We start from the raw sequence: 21,210 nt of genomic DNA, 5'->3' as shown, positions 1-21,210 counted from the left end.
CCTTGCAATGGCTTTAGCAAGTTTTTATTAGCTGGGGAAGGCAAGGAAAAGGCTTGCCGGCTTTCCGCAGCGAGGCAGGGTCCCAGGGGTGGGTCAAAACAAGGCACATTGCTTCCCAATCCAGTGGTCAAACAAGGGCTCCGCGAGCCCCACGACAAACCCCGCAGGAGGTGGTGACGCGGCACAGCGGAATGCGCGGGGATGCCCGGACTAGGCCACCGCCCCGCCACTTCCGCCCCTCAGAAGGGTGGCGGCCACGTGGCCCGCCCCGGATTGGGCGTTAGCGGCTAGGGGCTGGCTGACGTCAGGGGGCGGGGTCCGCGTCCTGAAAGGCGGCAGCATGGGGCTGCCTGGCCTCTCGCACGCAGGGTTGTGGCTGAGTCGAGCCATGAGCCGCTGCGTTTTGGAACCCCGGCCGGCGGGGAAGCGGTGGCTGGTGAGTGGAGTGGGGGAAAGCCCCATAGGGACTCCCGGGCCTTAGCTCCAGTTCTGCCAGTCTCCTGGGCCAAGTTCTCCCCCTTCCTTGTCTTGAGTTTTCTTATCTAAAAATGGGTCAGATGCTCCGATGGGCTCCAGACTTCCAGGAACTCTGCTCCTGCACTGGGGGGCCCTGCCCACCCATACCGGGGGGCTCTTCCACTTGGATTTCTGGAGTCTTGGAGTTTCTTGGACTCCTCCTCGTGGCCCTAACCCACTCCGGCCGTTTTCCATTTACCTTCCTCTGCTTTGGGGCCCCTGGCGGGGGCGCGCTGTGAGATAGATTATGGGAAGAGTTGTCGGGCCTCAGTTTCCCTGATGTCCCCCGCAGGTGGCAGGCCTGGGAAACCCTGGACTGCCTGGCACGCGGCACAGCGTGGGCATGGCAGTGCTGGGGCATCTGGCGCGGCGGCTGGGGGTGGCGGAGAGCTGGGCACGCGACCGGCGCTGTGCCGCGGACCTCGCCCTGGCCTCACTCGGAGATGCCCAGCTGGTCTTGCTCCAGCCACGGAGGCTCATGAACCTCAACGGGCACAGTGTGGCCCGGGCGGGTAAGTTGAGGGCCCCAAGTGTGTGCCGCCCAGGAGGGCGGAGGGGCCCGGAGGGGGCATTTCTGGACGGCAGCAAATCGGTTCACCTAGAGCTCCAGGTACCTGTTGAGCTCCAATTGCTGCCTGACCTTGGGTGACTGAGAAGTTGAGAACCTCAATTTCTTTATATGTAGTGGTGGTTTAGTCGCTCGGTCATATCCATCTCTTTGCCACCCTATGGACTGTAGCCCCCCAGGCTCCTCTGTCCATGGGATTCTCCAGGCAGGAATACGGAGTGGGTTGCTATGCCCTTCTCCAGGGCATTTTTCCCAACCCAGGGACTGAACCCGCGTCTCATGTCTCCTGCATTGGCAGGCGGGTTCTTTACCACCAAGTGGGGTTAATTGTGGCCCCTCCTCATGGGAGCCCAGAGTCAGGACAGCCTTCCTGGGCGGATCAGTAGTAACCGGGGCCACTGTTTCCCTGGGCCAAGCGGAGCTGTTTGGACTGACTGCTGAGGAAGTTTACCTGGTACACGATGAGCTGGACAAGCCGCTGGGGAAAGTGGCTCTGAAGTTGGGAGGAAGCGCCAGGTGAGGCCCTGAGCTGGTCAGGGTGGGATACAGAAGCTGACCTCCAAGTGGGGGTAGAGGTGCCCACCCCAGGCTCCGCGGTGGATGGGGTGAAGGGTGCTGACCCAAGGAAGCACTAACTGCCCCCTCCTATCCCTTGAAGGGGCCACAATGGAGTCCGTTCCTGTATGAGCTGCCTCAACTCCAGTGTGAGTCTGCCCCTCCATCCTGCACTGAGTTGGGTGGGCTGGCACAGGGCTCCCCCCACTCCTTCTTACCAGAGCTCCCTGGGCCCCTCTGGCTCCCCCACAGGCAATGCCAAGACTGCGGGTGGGCATCGGGAGGCCGACCCATCGGGACGCAGTGCAGGCCTACGTGCTGGGCCGCTTCTCCCCGGCTGAGCAGGAGCTGCTGCCTCCAGTGCTGGAGCGTGCTGTGGACCTGCTCCTGGACCACATCCGCCAGCGGAGCCAGGGGTCTTCGTCGGGCCCCTGAGGCCAATGGACTTGGCTGTTTGCTCAACTGTCATGCCTGCACCCATCCACCCATCCACAGACGTGCCACGCCGGCCTGTGGAGTCTTTTATTATTTTTTTTAATATCACTCTTCTCTGGGCTGCCCCAGGCTGCCTGTGTACTAACGCGGGGACGGTGACCAGAACAGTCCTTCGCTAGGATAGGAGGTTGATCTTTTTTCCGTGTCCTACTTCGAAAGTAGGGAAACTTCAGGAAGACTAAGCTTTTTGAACCTTTTCTGAGGAGCAGAGGTGTGGATCTGTAAGAATAAAGGTGCCAGCTTAGAAGCTGAAGCCTCCGTGGGGGGGTTCCCACCCCTCCCCTGCCTGTGGAGGAGGGGCCCACAGGGTCCAGCAGGCTCCCCTCCCAGGGGATGTGTGGGTGCGTCTGGGTCCACTGAGGCCTTGACACACCTTTCTTCAGCCCATTTTACAGATGGGGAAGTGGAGGCTTAAGAGAGGTCCAGCCACATCCACAGAGCCACACAGCTGCGGTGTGGAAGAGCTGTGATATGCACCCAAGGGTGGCCCTCATTCGGCTGTCCCTGGGGGGCCCTGGCACCCTCACCTCAGGGCTGCTGTACACCTGTAAGTTGCCCATACGGGTGGTATGTGAGAGCAGCCTGAGGTCCTCAGGGTTGGGTGGGATGTGGATCCGTCGAGGTACCAGACCCAGGTCCCCAGGCCGGTAGGGTACGATGCCGGACAGCTGCTGCAGCAGAGACCCTGTCCTGAGTAGCTGGGTGCTGCTGCCCTGGCTGTGGGGAGGGGACTGGTGTCACCCCCTCCAAGTCTTAGACGAGGAAGCTGAGATTCAGAGCAGCTCCGGGGAGCCAGGCTTCTGGCCCCGGCTCAGCCGAGAACAGCCCTTGGACGAGTCCCATAGCTGCTTCCTCTGGGGTCACGCGGGGTCATGCACTCACCCCTCCCTGGGCAGGCCACAGGGCTGGCTCTCCCGATGCAGGGCCTCGGCCATCTGGGGGCTCGAGACCACGGCCGAGCCAAGCATAAGCAGCAGCTGCTGCAGCATCTCCTTGCGCTGCAGCTGGAACACGACGTCGAAGTCTCTGTCCTCCTTGTTAGGCTGCATCTGCTGAGAAGGGGATGGGTGGGCCCACTGTGGCCCCAGCATCCGCCACTGGGAAACTCCAACCCCAGTGCCTGTTAATCTCAGTATTCCCTGGCTGTGGTGGAATACCATTCTCCAGATGGGAAGACTGACAACTTCCAGGGCCTCAGAGGCCTTCGTCCAGCTCCTTTGAGACCTCAAATGGCTCTTCAGCGTGGAGAATCAGAAAAAGACAGATCTTCCAGGAAACTCTCAGGGGAGAGAGGGGCCCTGGGCCTGGCTTGGCCATCTCTGGTAGTCTGCTTATCTCTCTAGTCCTTGATTCGCGCCCCCCCCCACCACTTTCACCCACTTCCAGTTCACCTGCACGATGTCCTGTAGGAAGGAGGTGGCCTGGGCTAGGGCCGTCTCCAGGCTTGCCCGGACCTTCTGCTCTTTGCTCAGTTGCTGCTGGAGCCGCTGCCCCTCGGCCTGCTGCCGCTCCAGCTGCAGGTTCAGCTGGTCTCTTTCGTTCCTGTGCCCAGGACAGGACAGGTCAGCCTCCTCCCTGTCCTAGGACAAGGGGCCCTGCCTTTTCTCTCCAGCCAGCCCCGGGCCTCAGCTTGTGTGACAGACAAAGCCTCCAGGCTCCTGTACAGAGGGGGAGTCGCTGGCCCATGACCACTGAGGGGAGGTTCGCGCGGCTCTGCACCTCAGTGCCTGATTGTCCTGCTGCTGCTTCAGGAGGTCCTGCTCCAGCTGGCCCAGCAGGACGCGCAGCCTCTCGGCCTCGGCCGTGCCCTCCTGCAGCTCGCGGCACTTCTCCGTCAGCATGAGGATGACCTGCAGTGTGGGCATGTGGCCATGCTCTGGGCCTCACCGCAGGCCCTCAGCCAGCCCTGCATCCCCCAGAGAGGCCGGCTGGGGCCCTGGGAGCCCGGCACCCGCTGGACTCACCTCAGGGCTGCTGCGCAGCTGTTAAGTCACCCATGTGGGTGGGGGCCCCGGGGATGGGTTCCCTTTCAACCAGTGATGGGGGCTCCAAGTCAAATACAAACCAGCGACGGGCCAGAGCCCTCCCAAGGAGGGCCCCATCGCCTCACGGCTGCCTCCCCCATGCCCTGACCCCAGGTCCATCCTTGCAGGGGCCGTATTTGCCCCGAGTACAGGGCCCTAGGTTTCCTTCCTGCTCTCCGTGCCAAGCCTCCTGGGGTGAGGGCCGGGAGTGCACACCTTCTGGTGGCCCCGGTTTTTCCTGGCCATGAGCTTCTGGGAGTTCTCCAGCAGCTCCAGCTGTTTGCACAGGTTGTCCTGGTGGCCCCGGAGCTGCTCGTTCTCCGCCAGCAGCTGCGTGCCCTGTCGTGTAGTCTTGGCCAGCTGCAGGGTCACCGCGTTGTTCTCTGTGATGGCCCGCTTGGTTGTGTCCCACATCTGGCTCGTGGCCACCTTGCGGAACTCCGTGGCCACCATGTTCACACGCTGGATGATCTCCTTTCTCAGTCTAGGCAGGATGGGTGGGGGTGAGGCGGGGTTTGGGCAGGGGGGGGGTCCCCAGGGCACCTAGACCTCTATGCCCCGTCCCCCACAGGAGGGGCCAGGGCCACCAGCAGGAGCTCTTTATTATAGACTCTTTGTACTATTTTGAACCATGTCCATGTATGATGAACCATTAAATATAATTTAAGTCACAAAAAGTGGCACAAGGAAGTCCAGGGATTCTCCAATGCCTGTGTGAGAACTGGGAACCTATTTCTTTTCTCTCCGCAAATCAGCCACAGTTTCAAGGAGTGGCAAGTCGGGGCATCAGGGAGCTAGCATGGTTCCCCCCTGCCCAGATAGAAGGCAAAGCTGTCAGAGGCCTGGAGACCTGGCTGTACTTGGCCTCAGTGAGAGGGTCCCGTGCCCGGCAGCAGCCGGCCCACCTGTCCTTGTCCAGCACCGACTTCTTCTCCAGGTTGTGCACGTAGTCCTTGTGTTCGTTCTCCTGTGTCCGCAGCTGCTCCTCCAGCGACATGAACTTTTGCGTGAGCTCCTCTTTCTGCAGCCGGAACTCCTCCAGGGCTGCCAGCTTTCCCCCTGCCCCGCCACAGGGCACGGGCCTGGTGAGAGACCGCCTCGGGAGGGCAGGGTCCCGGGGGTGGGGGCAGCAGGGCTTTGCGTGATGAGGCCCCCCACCCTTCCCCATCCACTAGGGCCAGTCCCCCGTCCCCACACATAATCCTGCCCGCCTTTATGGTTCAGTCTGGAATGCCCTTCCTCTCCTCCCCAAGTCTTACTAAGCCTGGTTCAGGCTCCACCTCCTCCAGGAAGTCCTCCTTGACACTCTCTACTCTCATGAAGGTGACAGTGACGACAGCCTCTGACTCCAGACACCTTCTCTGGATCAGGTACTCCTGCTGTCAACTGAAAGGCACAGCCCCCCTTGCCAGCTGGGTGACCTTGGGCAAGACACTCCACCTTCTTGAAGTGCTTCCTCACCTACCCAGTGGCAGGTGGTGATGGTGTTTCCTACCTCAGGATTGCTGGGACCGTTACCATGGAAGATAGTGTGGGAAGCTGCATGTAGCTGTTGTTGCTCAAGGAACATGTATCATCCCCATTTCCCGGGTGGGAAAACAGGGTCAGAGGGAACGGCTGGCCCAAGGTCACAAAGACAGTGGGAGAGCCCAGAGAGACAGAGCCTTGGGTTTCCCACCCTCTGTGGTGTGTGCCCGTAGGCTCACCGGCCAGTGCCGCTCACCAAGGATGATGTTCTCGGTGGTGAGCTGGTCCTTGGTCTCCTGGAATTCGTGGCGCACCTGGGCTAGCTGTGCCTCAAAGGCATCCTTCTCTATCTCCTTGGCCAGCTGCAGGCTCTGGAGCTGCTCATTGAGGTCGGTGATCTCATCCACCCGCTGGTTGAGCGTGCGCTTGAGGAAGGCCACGATCTCCTTCTTGTTGTTGGCCAGCTGCTCAAACTCCTGGCGAAACAGCTTCTCCTGCATAGCCAACTCATCCCACTTCCGCTGGTACCTGAGGTAAATGTGGGGCAGAGGTCCAGGGGGCCTCCAGGCAGTCAGGCTGCTCCCGGGACCTTCCCATAGTGGGGCATTGGAGGTTCCAGCCTCATCTCCCCTGGTCAGTGCTTGTGACTGCAGCTGTTGCCTGTGCTCAGCGCCTTACCTGCATAACATCACTAGGGTATAAGCTCTGTGAGGGTGGAGCCTTTGTTAATGTTCACAGTTGTGTCCCCAACACTTAGCGCCTGCTATGTAGTAGGTACTCAGTGTGTTTGTTGAATCCACAACAACCAAGGAAGTAGGGACTATGATGATTATACCCATTTTACAGGTGAAGAAACTGAGGTGCAGAGGGATGAAGCATCTCTGAGTTAGTAAATGGCAAAACCAGAACTTGAACCCAAGTCCGTCTGATACCCTGAAGTTAAGGGTCTTAAGCATAATGCTTGCTGCCAGCTCTGTGCCCTGCTTAATACTTTCACACTTCATAACCCCAAACTTCTGCACCTGTGATCTTCCCTTCACTGAGTGAACCCCTGTGTTGCCACCTCCGTGGAGCCTTCCTGGCCCTGAGGCAGCATTTGTGGTCCTCTCTTTGGGGCCCTCCTGTAGACTGACCCTTGTCCCACTGGGAAGTCAAGACCTAACTCCTCACATCTCTGTGTTTTGAGGGGCCTGGCAGAGGAAGTTGGCAAATAATAAGTGCCCAATAACCATCTCTCGAATGCATTTTTCCCAAATACATTCCATCTGGTGTTTCCAGCTTGAGGGAAACATGTGAATTTTTAAGAGTTGTTGTGTAAGCAATTTTCTAGTTTCCAATGGAATAATGGGTAGAAGCTATTTGGAAAGATGTTTAACTTCACGACTAACTCAACCAACATCTTCTGAACAGAAGCATGGTGCAGGGTGCAAAGCTGGATGACCCCATCTGTGGAGCAAGGAGGCGGACTGGCTTAGGGAAGTCAGGGCCCAGGGCTGGCCCAGAGCCTCTTCCTTGGGGTGCCTTCCTCTCTCCCTGAGCCTCAGTCTCTCCACCACTTGTCATGGGGATGATTGGAGGGCCTCTCTCGTGGGACCGCTTTAGGGACACAATGAACGCCAGTCCAGGAAGGTCTCAACATCAGCTGTGAGTATTTGTAGCAACATGTGAGGAGACCTGTCTGATAGTGTTAGTTGCTCATTCGTGCCCGACTCTTTGCAACCCCATGGACTATAGCCTGCCAGGCTTCTCTGTCTATGGGATTCTCCAGGCAAGAATACTGGAGTGGGTTTCCATTCCCTTCTCCAGGGGATCTTCCTGACCCAAGGATCGAACCTGGGTCTCCTGCACTGCAGGCGGATTCTTTACCATCTGAGCCACCACCAAAGGGGTGTGTCTTTTGAGGGTCACCCTGAGACTGGGCTAGTGCATCATAATTGAGAGGAAACTAGTGCAAGAATAAGAAAAGTGGGCAAGTGCATGTCTCAGGAGAGTTAGAGAACCCCCCCACACACACACACCACCACCCACCTCGCACAGCTCTCCTCGTTTACATTTGGGAAAACAGCGCTGGCGTGGACAAGTGGGCTTGGCAACTGGAAGAGCCAGTGGGGCCCATAGCTCAGGTGATCACAGCACAGGCATTGTGGGGGTAGTGGGGGGCAGGTGGGAGGAGGGGCATGTGGTCACCCGCCTGCCAGGGGGCTGCCATCTCCAATTCGTCCCTCCAATTGAACTCTGCCCTCTTAAGTAAAACGCCTGGTTCCAGGGGTCAACTGTGAGGCAGGAGGGACGTAGTCCTTGCCTGGGGAGGGATTAGGCTCTTAACTAGGCACTGGGCCCCTGGAAACTCTGGGAGCTAAGATGGGGCCAAGAAATCCATTTTTCTTCAAAATCATGAAGCCTCCCAATGTTATCTTTGAGGAAACTGAGGCAGGGATGGGGGGGTGGGTCTGGACATCCCCTGGGAGGCCAGAACACAGGGATCCCCACTGACTGAACCTGCACAGTGGCCGGCTGTGAGTCACTCCCTGACCTGGCAGGACCACCCTGCCCGCCCACCCACCGGGCCAGCCTGTCCTCCAGGTTGCGGATCTGGGCGTGGTAGAACTCTCGGATCTCCTCGCTTATAGGCATTTCCATGGGCTTGTTGGCCAGGTTGGGATCCTTCTTGCTACCTTTCTTCTTCTTGAGCTCGGGCTCTTTGGCCCCCTTCTTTTTAGGAGCCATGGCTGGAGGCAACCACTACTCCAGGGCCTCTTTAAGAGGCCAGGTGGTTGCTAAGGAAGTTCCTCACATACATAGCAACAAGCTTAAGATGTGAAGCCAGGCTTAAAGGGACCTTCCCTCTTCCTGGCGAGGATGGGCTTCAGGGACCAGCCTCCTGCTCCAAGGCCAACAGCGCCACAGAGGCCATAGGCCCGGGTGTCTTAGACCATGGCGTCTCAGAGACCAGGACGCCAGGCTCACTGGGCACTCTTTCGGGCTCTGGGAGACCCTTCCTTCCCTCAAGAGGAAATTGGTGACATGGGAATATTACAGTGGGTCAGAGCCCTAGAAGGGCTTCCCTTGTGGCTCAGATGGTAAAGAATCCGCCTGCAATGCAGGAGACCTGGGTTCAACCCCTGGGCTGGGAAGATCCCCTGGAGAAGGAAATGGCAACCCACTCCAGTATTCTTGCCTGAGAATTCCATGGACAGAGAAGCCTCGAGGGCTACAGTCCGTGGGGTTGCCAAGAGTCAGACACGACTTAGCGAGTGAACCAGACCACAAAGTCCAGCAGCCCCTCTGGCAGCCAGGTCTCCGGAGGGGAGTGGGTACAGTACATACAGCCCAGAAGACTGCAGTGTTGGCCCAGGTCAGTGGCCTGTGGACTCACAGCACTGCCATCTCTAGGAGGCTCTGGAGGGAGGAAGCCCAGCCCCAAGGGAGACAAGGAAGCCAGCTTTCTTTATAGTCCAACTCTCACATCCATACACGACTACTGAAAAAAACATAGCCTGGACTATGGTTTCTGTTTTATAAATAAGTTAATTTGTACCTCCAGACACTTTAAATGATTGTTTCTTTCTTAAGAAAACATCTTTACCAATTGTTGTTTTGCCGGAGGGAGGTTCCATTGGGTTCCTGTCCTGTGCCATTCCAGACTCCCACCCAGGCTATCTTATTCAGCTAATAGATATTTACTGAGCACCTACTAAAGAGATCAAACCAGTCCATCCTAAAGGAAATCAGTCCTATTCACTGGAAGGACTGATGCTGAAGCTGAAGCTTCAGTACTTTGGCCACCTGATGCGAAGAACTAACTCACTAGAAAAGACCCTGATGCTGGGAAAGATTGAAGGCGGGAGGAAAAGGGGATGATAGAGGATGAGATGGTTGGATGGCATCACCGACTAGATGGACATGAGTTTGAGTAAACTCCGGGAGTTGGTGATGGACAGGGAAGCCTGGCATGCTGCAGTCCATGGGGTCGCAAAGAGCTGGACACGACTGAGCGACTGAACTGAACTGAAGTTCACTGAAGAAAAACTAAACTGAACTGAACTGAACAAAACAGAAACAGAGTCATAGATGTAGGTGAAGGGCAGGGGGATGAATTCCCTGAGATGCATTTGGAGATTGGGATTAATATACACTCACTCTCCAGGCAAGAATACTGGAGTGGGTTACCATGCCCTCCTCCAACCCAGAGATCTTTCCAACCCACAGATCGAACTCACATCTCTTATGCCTCCTGCATTGGCAGGCATGTTCTTTACAACTATCGCCACCTGGGAAGCCCCATATATAAGACAGATAACTAACAAGGACCTACTGCATGGCACAAGGAACTCTACTCAATACTCTGAAATAATTTATATTAGAAAAGAATCTAAAAAAGAATGACAGAAGTGTATGTAAAACTGATTCCCTCTGCTGTACACTTCAAACTGCTAACAGCAACACTGTAAATCAACTATACTCCAATACAAATAATAAAATAGAAATTGTTCTAAGGCATGCAGTAAATGCAGAAACATTTAAGAAAAATCTATAGACTCTCTGCAAGTAGGAGTCTAGTATTTGAGCAACGATGCACTTCCTTCTCAGCTGTGATATATATCATTACATATTATATGTATACACATATACACACACATGCATATTTGCATTTTGCCTGAGGCCAAGGTGCAAACACAGACGCCACAAGATGACACCGTGTTTGACATCATCACAGAGGAGGGGTTGTGCCAGAGACAGGAGTCCGGCCCCTCCTTGCCTGAAACACCTACTGAGACTGATTCTCTTGACCCAAATGTGGCTGAACAGTGAGTAGACATCACCTCCATTTCCTGAGTTATCATTAAGTGCCTGGTATTGCGCCTTCTCTCTTTAAAAAAATAAAATATTTATTTGGGTTCACGGGGTCTTAGTTGCAGCACACAGGATCTTTTCACTGTGGCATGTGAACTCTTAGTTGTGTGTGAAATCTAGTTCCCTGACTAGGGATTGAAGCCAGGACCCTCTGTATGGGAGCTTGAGTCTTAGCCACTGGACCACCAGGGAAGCCCCTGGCCTTGTGCTTTCTCATCAAAGGATTAGGAAAGCTTGGAAGCAGTATCAAAGCCTGTCTTTGATTAAGGGAAGGTGCCTGAGAACAGTGCTCAGGGCAGGTAGTTCTTGAATGACACCGAGTGCTCGGGGAGTGGTCAGTGTTGAGCCTTGTCAAGTTTCTGGGCGTATCTGTCAGCAGTCCTCCTGATTTCAGCAACTCTATGAAGCTTTCCTTGCCTTGGGCAACTATATTAACCCACTTAGGTCGCCATAACAGAATGCCATACACCAGATGACTTCAACAACAGAAATCTAATTTGTCAAGTTCTGTCTGGAAGTCGAAGGCCAAGGTGTCGGCAGGCTTAGTTTCCCGAGGCCGCCCCTTGGCTTGCAGACAGCTGCTCTCTTCCTGTCTCTGCACGTGGTCGGCCAACCCTGGGCATGCGCACCCTTGTCTCTCTGCGTCCTAATCTTCTCCTCTTATAAGGGTACCAGTCAGGTTGGATTATGGCCCACCTTATTGGCCTCATTTTAACTAACTTTTTTAATGGTTTTGGGCTTCTCTGGTGGCTCAGACGGTGAAGAATCCGCCTGCAGTGTGGGAGACCTGGGTTCTACCCCTGGGTTGGGAAGATCCCTTGGAGGAGGAAATGGCAACCCACTCCAGTATTCTTGCCTGGAGAATCCCATGGGGTCACAGAGAGTCAGACACGACTGAGCAACTTTTCACTTTCACTTCACTGGATTTCTGGCACAGGTCTCCTAAAACCCTTGGAATTTCCTGAGAGGCATATCTTCTGCTCTTCGTAACAAGCCCCTTCCCACATACCCGAGTTTTTGCTGCTGAGGTTAAGAGGGGAGGGGCAAGAGCTTCAGGGTGAGGGCTGCTCATCAGAAACACCGGGTAGAGGATTAGAAGGTTAGAACTTCCTGCACCTCCCACCCCAACCCTTAACCTGTGGAGAGGGCAGAGGGGCTGCAGACTAAGTTTCAATTACTAGTGGCCGATGATTTAATCAACTCTATGTAACGACACCTGCATAAAACCTTCTAAATAACAGAGTTTGGGGGGAACTTTTGGGTTAGTGGGCAAAGGGAGGTGCTGGGAGGGTGGTGTGCCTGGAAAGGGCATGGAAGTTCTGGGCTAACCACCCCACCCCACCCCCCGCCAAGTCCATACCTTGCCCTGTACGTCCCTTCCATTTGGCTGTTCTCTGGGGGTATCCTTTGTAATAAACCAGTCACAGCAAAGAAAGAGCTTTCCTTCATTCTGTAAGTTGTTCTAATGAACTATTGAACCCAAGGAGGGGGTTGTGAGACCCCTCGAATTGTAATCAGCTGGGCAGGGTAGCGTGGGCACCCCTTTGATGTCTGAAGTGGAGGCAGTTTTGCGGGACTGAGCCCCTGATCCGTGGGACCTGCACTCCCTGAATAATTAGTGTCAGAACTGACGAAACTGTCAGACACCTAGTTGGAGCCAGAGACTTGGAGAAATGGTGTGAAAAGCGTATTTGGTGTCAGGAAAAAAAAAAGCTCACTCCCCTCACCAGTTCTGTGTAATGCAAGTACCTGCGTGTACTCCTCTGGGCAGGCATGGCCAGGAAGATGGGGGCTCCTTCTTCTCTCAGCTCCTAGTCTGGGGCTCATTTCTCCCTGGAAGGGGCAGACGGCCACCCTATCTCATCTTCCCCCTCCCCCATGTTGCAGGATGTCTGTTGCCTATAGGTAGGGCAGAGGGCGTCCCCATACCAGCCCAGAGGGTAGAAGTCCCACTCCAGGTGTGGCAGGTTAGGAATACCTGTACCCTGATGGCTCTCACCTCAGCCAGCTCCTAGGATGGAGGTCCCACACTGGGAGGGGCAAGCTGAGAAGAGCAGGGACTGTTACGCCGGAGCCCACTTGTACAGTAGGTGTCACTCCAGGAAAAGTAGGTCTGTCCCTAGTCTGGGTGCAGTAGCACATGGCTTCTGCTCTGGTGAAAGGCAGTCTGTAAGGACAGGATGCTCCACAGCTCTGCCCGAGGGAGCTGATTTTATTTGGATCAGAGCTTTGAAAACTCCTTGTCTAAAGGTGTTATCAAAACCATCGGAGATCTTGGTGGAGAGGGGTTAAGAGAAGGCTGGTAGCCCTGTGATGCAGTCTGGTTTGCTTTAAAAACAACGTTTATTTATCTGGCCATGGGAGGTCCTAGCGCAGCACACAGGATCCTTGGTCTTAATTTCAGGATGTGAGTTCTTCAGTTGCGGCATGCGAACTCTTTAGTTGGGGCATGTGGGGTCTAGTTCCCTGACCAAAGATTGACCCTCGGGCCCCCTGTATTGGGAGCTTAGAGTTTTAGCCACTGGACCACCAAGGAAGTCCCCAGCACCTGGTTTTTTCAGGGTTCTGGTGGCTCAGACAGTGAAGCGTCTGTCTACAATGTGGGAGACCTGGGTTCAATCCCTGGGTGAGGAAGATCCCCTGGAGAAGGAAATGGCAATCCATTCCAGTACTATTGCCTGGAAAATCCCATAGACAGAGGAGCCTGGTAGGCTACAGTCCATGGGGTCGCAGAGTTGGACACGACTGAGCGACTTCACTTTCCTTTCACTTTAGCAGCATTATCTTTGGTGCCACTTTTTCCTCCAAGGAGTGTAATTCTGCTGTCTGTTGTTTGGGTTTCTCCGCCACCTTTAGGGATGGACTTAATTGGTTTAATTCTAAAATGTATTCTTTTGTGATTGATATTGGGGGAATTTGCTTGGCTTATGGATGAGGTCACCATGCTTCATTTGAAATTGAAATATTTCCAGTGTCACCATGAGCCTAACGAAGGGTCCCCCTCTTCACGCTGGGCCAAACTCATCACAGTCTCCCCAAGTCACCAACAGGCTTCATGCCTTCCAGATCTGAAAGTTCACTGGACGGCTTGGTGGTGTGGCAGCAGGAAGAGAGGAGAACGCTAAGACTGATGCAGTGACCTCATCACATGCCCTGAACGCACCGGCACCACAGGCTCACAGAGGGCGCCACCTGCCGAGACGCAGCCCGCCGTCTCCGAGGCTGAGAGACAACTTACATACAGAGGCCCAGGACGAGGGAAGAACTGCCCGCTCTCAGGCAGCGTGCTGCCCGCTCTCAGGCAGCGTGGTGCACACTCCATGGATTGTCTGCAGACTCCAGACGGCTCCAGATCCTAGTGTAAGTCGCAGTGACCTGGATCCAGAAGGCTCCAAGCCACGTCAGGGGGCAGCTGGGCTCCTCCCCACTGGACCATCGATGAAGCCTTTCTCCTCCTGCTCCCCAGAGAGAAACCGGGCGGCAAGTCACCCTGGACACCATGAATGGGCGCTGATTTATTTCTTTATTAGACTTGAGTGCTTTAGTACAGAACGGTACAGAGATGATACACGTTTGTGCTTCAATACTTTCAAACACTGAGATTCTGATAATTTCAAGGTAAACAAGTTTCAAGACAGACTAGCTTTTTTTAAAATATCCTTTTGATAAATTATTTTTTATATAAATAACAGAGAAAGGAAAACCAACGTGTCGAACAAACAAGGTCCTGAAGCATGAGCGTCGTTTGGTCAAGGGCAGGGGACAAAACAAGCAGTTTTAACAGGAAGAAACCAAGGCAGGTCCTTACAGTCTGTCCTAAGGAAATAAGATCTTGTAAGGAAGGGGGGTCAGGGAGACAGACCTGAAAACTAATCTGAGTGCAAAGGGGGAAGATTTCAAAGCCTTGAGAAGAGAACGCCACGATGCATCTAACGGCGGGCGGAGGATATATTCTGAAAGGGAAGAGGGGGTGGCGGAGAACTAGCACACACACGTTTGCAACGACGATGCCGCAAGACAGTAATATACACACACGGGCTGGGGCGGTTCAAGGGCGTGGGGGGTGGGTGCGGGACATTTTTTGTGACTTCCACTGTCGTTATAGCTCACAGCAGCAGCAGGACAGAGTGCACTCCCTTCCGGAGAACGAGCCGCTGAGTCCTGAGGATGAGGAGACATCCTTCCTGCGTTGGCCTCTTTGATTTCTGCATCAACAGCTAAGTTTTATACAGCTACGTCTTTATACAGAGAGTAAAATGATTGTTTTCTTCTTACAAGCATGACGACATATGACCCCACACTACACAAAATAAAGTATTAGGGAGTATCTTAAACAGAGGATGATCTGGGGTGGGACTGGGGTCTGTGTAAACCCAGCAGGCTACTCTTCGTGTAGTTTGAAGCCTCAGGGGCGCGGACAGGAAAGGGACCTCTGAACCAGGAGCCTGCGGGACCCTCCCAGTCCTAGTCCGTTGCTGAGGCATAAGCTCTATCCAGGCTGACCTCACTGAGAAAGAGGAGCTCTGGTGGTGTTGGCGGGTGGTGCCTGGGGGAAGATGGGGTCTGAAGGACCAGGTCTAACTGGAGACCCAGGTCCCCAGTGGAAGCCTGCTCCTCTCTCATGCAGGCACGGTGACAGACTGCAGACAGGACCACAGCGCTGTGGCCGTGGCCAGGGAGGGCGCTGAGACAGGGCACCCAGCCCGACTTCCCATGGCCCAACCCCCAGCCCCCACCCTCAACACCAGGGGATGGGGGGAGCGAGCCCCTTGGGGAGAGAGAGCAGAGGTCGGCACCAGGGCAAACCTCTCGAGATGTCACCTGAGCTTCACTTCCAAGCTCATGTGAACGAGAGCCGGCACCAAGGGGGAGGAACTGGAGTGAAGAGAAGAGACACCCTCAGTTTGACATACTCCAAGAATGGAAAGCTCAGTGATTCCCAACACGAACAGGAGCGACCCCAAATGGGGTCTTAAAAACACCCAAATGTCTACCTTCCCATATGCAAGCAAATGTGCACACGTCACGCTGGGCTATGTACAAGGTCTTAAATCATGACTAATGGGGAGGAAGTGTCCATTCACCCTAAACGGTTCCAGGAACCCGGTGGCAGCATGGCCCACACCCCAAACGTCTCCTCCAGGATACACATAGAAGGGACTCTTTAAAAAAAATAAAATAAAAAAACAATGCATTCTTTTGTTTCAGACAAGAAGAGGGCATCACCAAACACGAGAACGCAGCGGCGACAGTGCCGGCCGGGCGTGCAGAGCTGGGGGAGGCGATGGAGGGAGGAAGGGGTCAGCGAAGGGACCGAGGCGGTCGGGGCTGCGAGCACTTCGGGGAGAGGGTTCGTTTTTGTTTGGAGGGGTGGCTTATTTTTTAACTGCTTATTTCTTCATCTGTTTTATTCAGTTTCTTCAGCGTGTCCAGCAGTTTCTGTGGGGTGAGAATGTGCGTGGATCCTGGGGAGGCAGAAAAGACCTGTGAGCTTGCCGCCTCTGGTTTCAAACACTTTTCCCCTCCCCTGCCCTCGTCCATTCCCACAGCGGCAGCCGCCCCTTCCCCTCCCCTGGCCTTGGTCGAGTGGACAGAGAGGGGGGTGGGGGCTGGGGTTTGAGGCCACGTCACAACTGGCCCAGGAGACATTTGGGGGCCGTAGGTGAACAAAACACCTCTTCTGGCTTGGGCAGGGTCCCCCGGGCTGTACCAATGAAGGTGCTGTCTCTCCATCCGGGCTCAGTGCTGTCTGCCAGGGGACAGGGCAGCCATCCTTCTAATTCTCTCCTGAACTCAAGGTGAAGCCAGGGAGAGAAGTGCCGAACCACATGGTGGGGGAGAGGGGGCTGAATGGGGCAGGGGTTCGCAGGGGGGCTGTGTGTGGAAAGAGAGGTCCAGGTCGGGAGGAAGGGGATGGACAGAGCACCCAGGGGAAACCACTGCGCTCTGGGAGCCAGCTGGCTGGGGCTTCGCGGTGGGAGGGACCTCAGGTGTGAAAGGGGGAGGGCCGGGGAACCTGAGGCCTTACCTTGCAGAGACCCGCACATTGTAAGAGGTTAGAAACGCTTGCAAAAACTTAAGCTAATGGAATTAGATATAGTTCTACTGCAAAAATAAAAATAAAAATAAATGAAGTCCTTTTTCGTAAAGAGAGAGATCTAATAAGTGCAGTAAAAAAAGATGCATGGATCGTGTGGTTTGGACATGGACTTACTCAAAAAAGCAACAGAAGTGACTGGTGTGTGAGCATGAGGCCTGCACGCATGCAGCAGAAGGCTTCAAAGAAAGAGATCCTGGTGGGAGAGAACTGAACAAAAGAGACCCATCCTTGAAAATGTGCCTCCCTGGAGACGCGGGCAAGGGCGCAGGCCTTCCTGGGAAGAGGGGCCCAGAAACCACAGGAGGCCAGATTTCCACCCTGAGGGTGGGCAGAAGAAGGCTTGGGCAGGCTCCTTGGGAGTGATTCCAAATAGCAGGGTCCGTACGCCTTTGACCGCTACTTGTGCAGCTGACCCCTGATGGCTGGCACTACAGACCAGGAGAACACTGGAGAAGCCTCTCTGGTGTGAGAGGCTTCTCTGCAGCTCAAGCCCCAGCCACTGCTCTGAGTGAGGAACCAGTCCCTCCCTGGCTGCTTCCCCGAGGGGCCGAGCGTGATGTCCCGAGAGAGTGTGCAGCCTGTGCCAGCCCTGTGCCCAAAGCTGACTCTTTCTGCAGACTCAAGGCTCCTTTGGCAGAGGCGACACCAGTTTCAGCAGGGTATCCCCGTCTCCCTCGAAGACACTCATTTTTGTGACCTTATGAATCTTCCTGCTAGTCCTAAAGGTCAAAGGCTACTCCCCCAATGAGGAAACAGGAATAAATGTTACCAAATTCTGACCAGGACCACTGGCAGAATGAAAGTCTCCAAGTCTCAGCTCGATGCAGTTTAGGTATCTACAGCTGAGAGATGGCTGCTGGGAACTCTGGGCTGGGATTACCTTGGGGGCTTCCTAGGCTATGCACATGCCAGAAAAACCATCCTTAATGTCCTCCCCCACAGCCATCTGCTGGATTCCAGGAAACAAGAGGAAAGACTTGATTTCGAGGGGAATCAAAAGGCCTCTGATCAGATGTCTAGACCATTTTGCTTCCTAACCTTGCTTCCGTGCAGATTCAGGGCTGGGGGGAGGCCAAAAAGTGGTGAAGGAATTCATTCTTTAGAACTGGATATTATCTGATCGTCTGGTGCTCCCAATCTTTCATTGAAAGCAGAAAACATCCAGGACCAAGCGAAAGTGTCAGTCATTCTGTCATGTCCGACTCTCTGCAACCCCATGGACTGCAGCCCTCCAGGCTCCTCTGTCCATGGGATTCTCCAGGCAAGAATACTGGAGTGGGCTGCCACTCCTGTCTCCAAGGGGATTTTCTTGACCCAGGGATCAAATCTGGGTCTCCTGCATTAGCAGGCAGATTCTTTACCATCTGAGCCAGGACCAAGAGTATCAGGTAACCAGTGAGGCCTCTAGGGCTCCTCACACAGGCAGGCTCCTGGTCCCTGTAAATCCCTAACTACCTGGTCCCTTTAAACGATGCAGACCAGCTGGTGTTAATCTGAAATCACCTGAGACCCAATTCCTGCCACGCAATCAGCGATATCGCTTTAATACCCTGGTCAAACTTCTAAGCACCACAAACACTGCAAACGTTCTCACTTGAACCCAAAGGTGGCCGACCCTGCAGGCTCTCTAGAACCACTCCGAGGGTCCCCCCTATTCTACATAACTGCAAATCTGAAATGTGAACAGTGATCTTCAAAACAAAGTCATCCAAAGACTGCCAAAGCTTGCGGCCAGACACAGTGAGCTCTGCCAGGACAATATCCTTCCTCCTCACTGACAGCATCTGAAAACCAGAAGAATTCTGACAGATCAGCTGATCCAGCTGGTTCTGGAATTGCCCAAATCAATCCTGCAGACTCAGACTATCGAGGGCCGTGTCGGAGTAGTAGGTTTAAACTGCACATTTAAGAGCAGCCCAGGTGAGTGAGATGATCCGCCAGGTGTGGGAAGACACTGGCCTTGCCCACCGGCATCCTACAGATGGGAAAAAGATGCTCACGGCGGTGGGGCATGTTGGTGGCACAGCCAGGCCTAGAAGCCATGCTTCTGCTTTCGATTCTGGGGGCCCTGTGGCCTCCTGCCCCGGGAGGGGATGTGGAAGGGAATGCTGAAACAGCAGCTGGGCACTGGGTCAGCTCTGAACTCAGATTCAAATCTGAGTCCCACTGAAAAAATGGAACTTATCTGACCCTGATCTAAAATAAAGCAAGGTATTCAACATAAAAGCAAAACAAAAACACTTCTTCCCCCTGTAAGTGCTGTGTAATAGGTCTAAGTAGGCCTTGCAGCCCCTTTCATTAGCTTCTGACCATCTTCTGGACATTCGCTAATAGTCAATCCTTTTAACATAAACCATCCGCAGCACCAAGGTGCAGAGCTGATCAAAATATTTAATTTCTTATTTGGGACGAATGATGGATTGATTAGTGGGGACTGAGCCGAGACTTGGTGGCATCTGTATGCTTAGTTATCCATGCCTGCCCCCTTCGGCCAGGGCCAGGGGGAGCAGGCCTCAGCTGCAGGACAGAAAGAGGTCAGGAGGAGATCGGGGGGCGGGGGGGTGGTGGTGCCAGGAGGAGGAGGGTCCAGGAGGAGAGGGAGGAGCCAGGAGGGTAGAGCACAACACTGGCATCCACACACAGTGCCCATGAGAACACTCGTGGGCCCATGTTCACTGCCGAGCTGGGAAAACCCATCTCTAAAAGCTAAGTTTCTGCTCACACTGATGTGTGGGACACCACCCTGCCTCATCAACACCAACACCCTGTACTGTTCTAGGCTTTAGCCACCTGGACAATTACAACAGAAGTGGGCATGTTGGACATTCATCTGCTTTTTCACTTCCCTGGGATGAGGACTCCGTGCCTCGCTTTTTCTTAACTGAGCTCTAAAATACAACGCTGCCCAACAAAGCATCTCAGAAACCAAGAACACACAGTCTGGAGTGCTCTTTCTGCTCTAATGGCAGCCAAGACACTCTGCTGACTGAATGTAAAACAGAACGCAAAGGAGAGGTGTCTCCGATTGCAAGGAATCCCAGGACGAATCCGAGCAGGAGCCCTTGGGGTCTGGGTTTGTGATTCTTTCTGATTCTGCAAGGGGTCTGCCAGGGCTGCGGCCATGTCCTTTGCTGCTGCTAAGTCACTTCAGTCATGTCCAACTCTGTGCAACCCCATAGACGGAAGCCCACCAGGCTCCCCTATCCCTGGTATTCTCCAGGTAAGAACACTGGAGTGGGTTGCCATTTCCTTCTCCAGTGCATGAAAATGAAAAGTGAAAGTGAAGTTACTCAGTCATGTCTGACTCTTAGTGACCCCATGGATGGCAGGCTACCAGGCTCCTCCATCAATGGGATTTTCCAGGCAAGAGTACTGGAGTGGGGTGCCATTGCCTTCTCCGCATGTCCTTTGAGAAGTCTCGAGATACAGCAAATGGTGTCCACCTACCTGCCATCTGCATGAGAACCAGATCCCTCTGATTACCATCCTATCAAGGTGCTTCTTAAGGATGACTTTTTTTTAACACTTGCTTTTATTCATCACCCACTGGTCTCGTTTTCTAGGCAAAGGCAGCCTGGGCAGGATGGAAGGTAGCCCAGCACCACGGCCAGCTTCACTGTCCTGGCTCACAGGCCCTTGCTGCTCCTCACCTCCGTACTGCCCCGGGGCAGCTATCTCTCGGCCAAGGGAAAGAAAGAGGAGATGAACAATCCCGCCTCGAGGGCCAACCTTTAGAGCAGGTCCTTCATAGGTGGAGCTCATTCTTTTTAAAATAAACAAGCACACTTCTGACATTACCCAGCCAGGGTTCTGATGTCCACTCCCCAGAGAATGGAGGGAGGGCTTGCCAGAGAGTGGGGCAGGGCTGCCAGGTTTGAGTCTCCAACGGGATGACCGCATCACAGATGGTCAGAGCCCGAGGGGCTCTGCGATCCAGCCTCCCTGCGTTCTGCAGCCCAGTGGGCATCACCTCCCCCACTCACACAGGTGCTTGTGGCCAAGCTGGGGCTAGTCCTGGTCTTTCTGCTATTCACTCACAGGTGGCTCACAGGGCCACATCTCAGCCTGGGGATGGGGTTGGGGGAGGGGACATTTCCAGGGTCCATGGTCAACGGAGCATAAAAGGGCACGCACACAAGATGTGGCCTCATCACAGAGTGTGTACTGGAGCTGAGAGACGACTCATACTGCAGTGAGGCCTTTGGGGCTAGCCTGCTGTCTGAAGAGGTCAGGGAGGTTCCCAGCACGATGGAAGAGCGAAAAAGAGACAGCAAGGAACGCTTACTCTCTCAAGGGCAAAAATAAAACCTTGATAACCTACCAAACCCACAACAGGCTCCCAGGTAACTGAGATAAAGGCATGAGCTTGTGGGAGAGGAGACACTCTTCAAAACAGCACATAGTGTTGAGAACAGATTTCTACCCAAAGGCTCTCAATCTGACTAGGAGACTCCAACTGGAGAGAGGGTAATGCTTCTCAACTCTTGGAAGGATCCACAGGAGAATTAAAAGCAATTACTGAAAGAGCAAATGACTAATAAGTTCCGCTTTCCCTAGACGAACAGGAGACACCAGCTCTTTCCACTGGTGGCTGGAGTTCACCACGAACCAGGTGGCTTACGACCCCATCA

The 21,210-nt window shown here is 54.3% G+C and overlaps 3 protein-coding genes and 1 long non-coding RNA gene across 5 annotated transcripts in view; 2 read left to right on the top strand and 2 right to left on the bottom strand.

Moving 5' to 3' along the window:
• On the top strand, positions 313 to 2,979 carry PTRH1 (peptidyl-tRNA hydrolase 1 homolog). Its single transcript, XM_013967923.2, has 5 exons — positions 313 to 436; positions 809 to 1,028; positions 1,501 to 1,600; positions 1,743 to 1,788; positions 1,892 to 2,979. Exons 1-5 carry the CDS (start codon positions 341 to 343, stop codon positions 2,072 to 2,074), a joined length of 645 nt encoding a protein of 214 aa, XP_013823377.2. The 5' UTR covers positions 313 to 340; the 3' UTR covers positions 2,075 to 2,979.
• Positions 2,992 to 8,414, bottom strand: CFAP157 (cilia and flagella associated protein 157). The gene is made up of 7 exons (XM_018055815.1): positions 8,189 to 8,414; positions 5,882 to 6,153; positions 5,064 to 5,217; positions 4,375 to 4,642; positions 3,854 to 3,984; positions 3,526 to 3,676; positions 2,992 to 3,183 (listed from the first exon to the last, which is right to left on the bottom strand). The coding sequence occupies exons 1-7, from the start codon at positions 8,350 to 8,352 to the stop codon at positions 3,013 to 3,015; spliced, it is 1,311 nt and encodes a 436-aa protein (XP_017911304.1). The 5' UTR covers positions 8,353 to 8,414; the 3' UTR covers positions 2,992 to 3,012.
• Positions 6,062 to 15,395, top strand: LOC106502659. The gene is made up of 2 exons (XR_001918859.1): positions 6,062 to 6,158; positions 13,546 to 15,395. It is a non-coding gene; the product is annotated as an uncharacterized LOC106502659 (long non-coding RNA).
• The window catches only part of STXBP1 (syntaxin binding protein 1), a 69,646-nt gene continuing 62,420 nt past the window's right edge, over positions 13,985 to 21,210 (bottom strand). For both annotated transcript variants that reach the window (XM_018055812.1, XM_018055814.1), the window contains one exon: positions 13,985 to 15,944. Coding sequence is in view for 1 of the 2 variants with exons in the window: in XM_018055814.1 (XP_017911303.1) it covers positions 15,862 to 15,944 (83 nt within the window). In the remaining variant the exon portion in view is untranslated. The remainder of the gene's footprint in view (positions 15,945 to 21,210) is intronic.

The sequence above is a fragment of the Capra hircus genome, chromosome 11 (assembly GCF_001704415.2).
Source record: "Capra hircus breed San Clemente chromosome 11, ASM170441v1, whole genome shotgun sequence".
NCBI classification, from domain to species: Eukaryota; Metazoa; Chordata; class Mammalia; order Artiodactyla; family Bovidae; genus Capra; species Capra hircus.
This window is presented reverse-complemented; position numbering and strand designations above follow the sequence as displayed.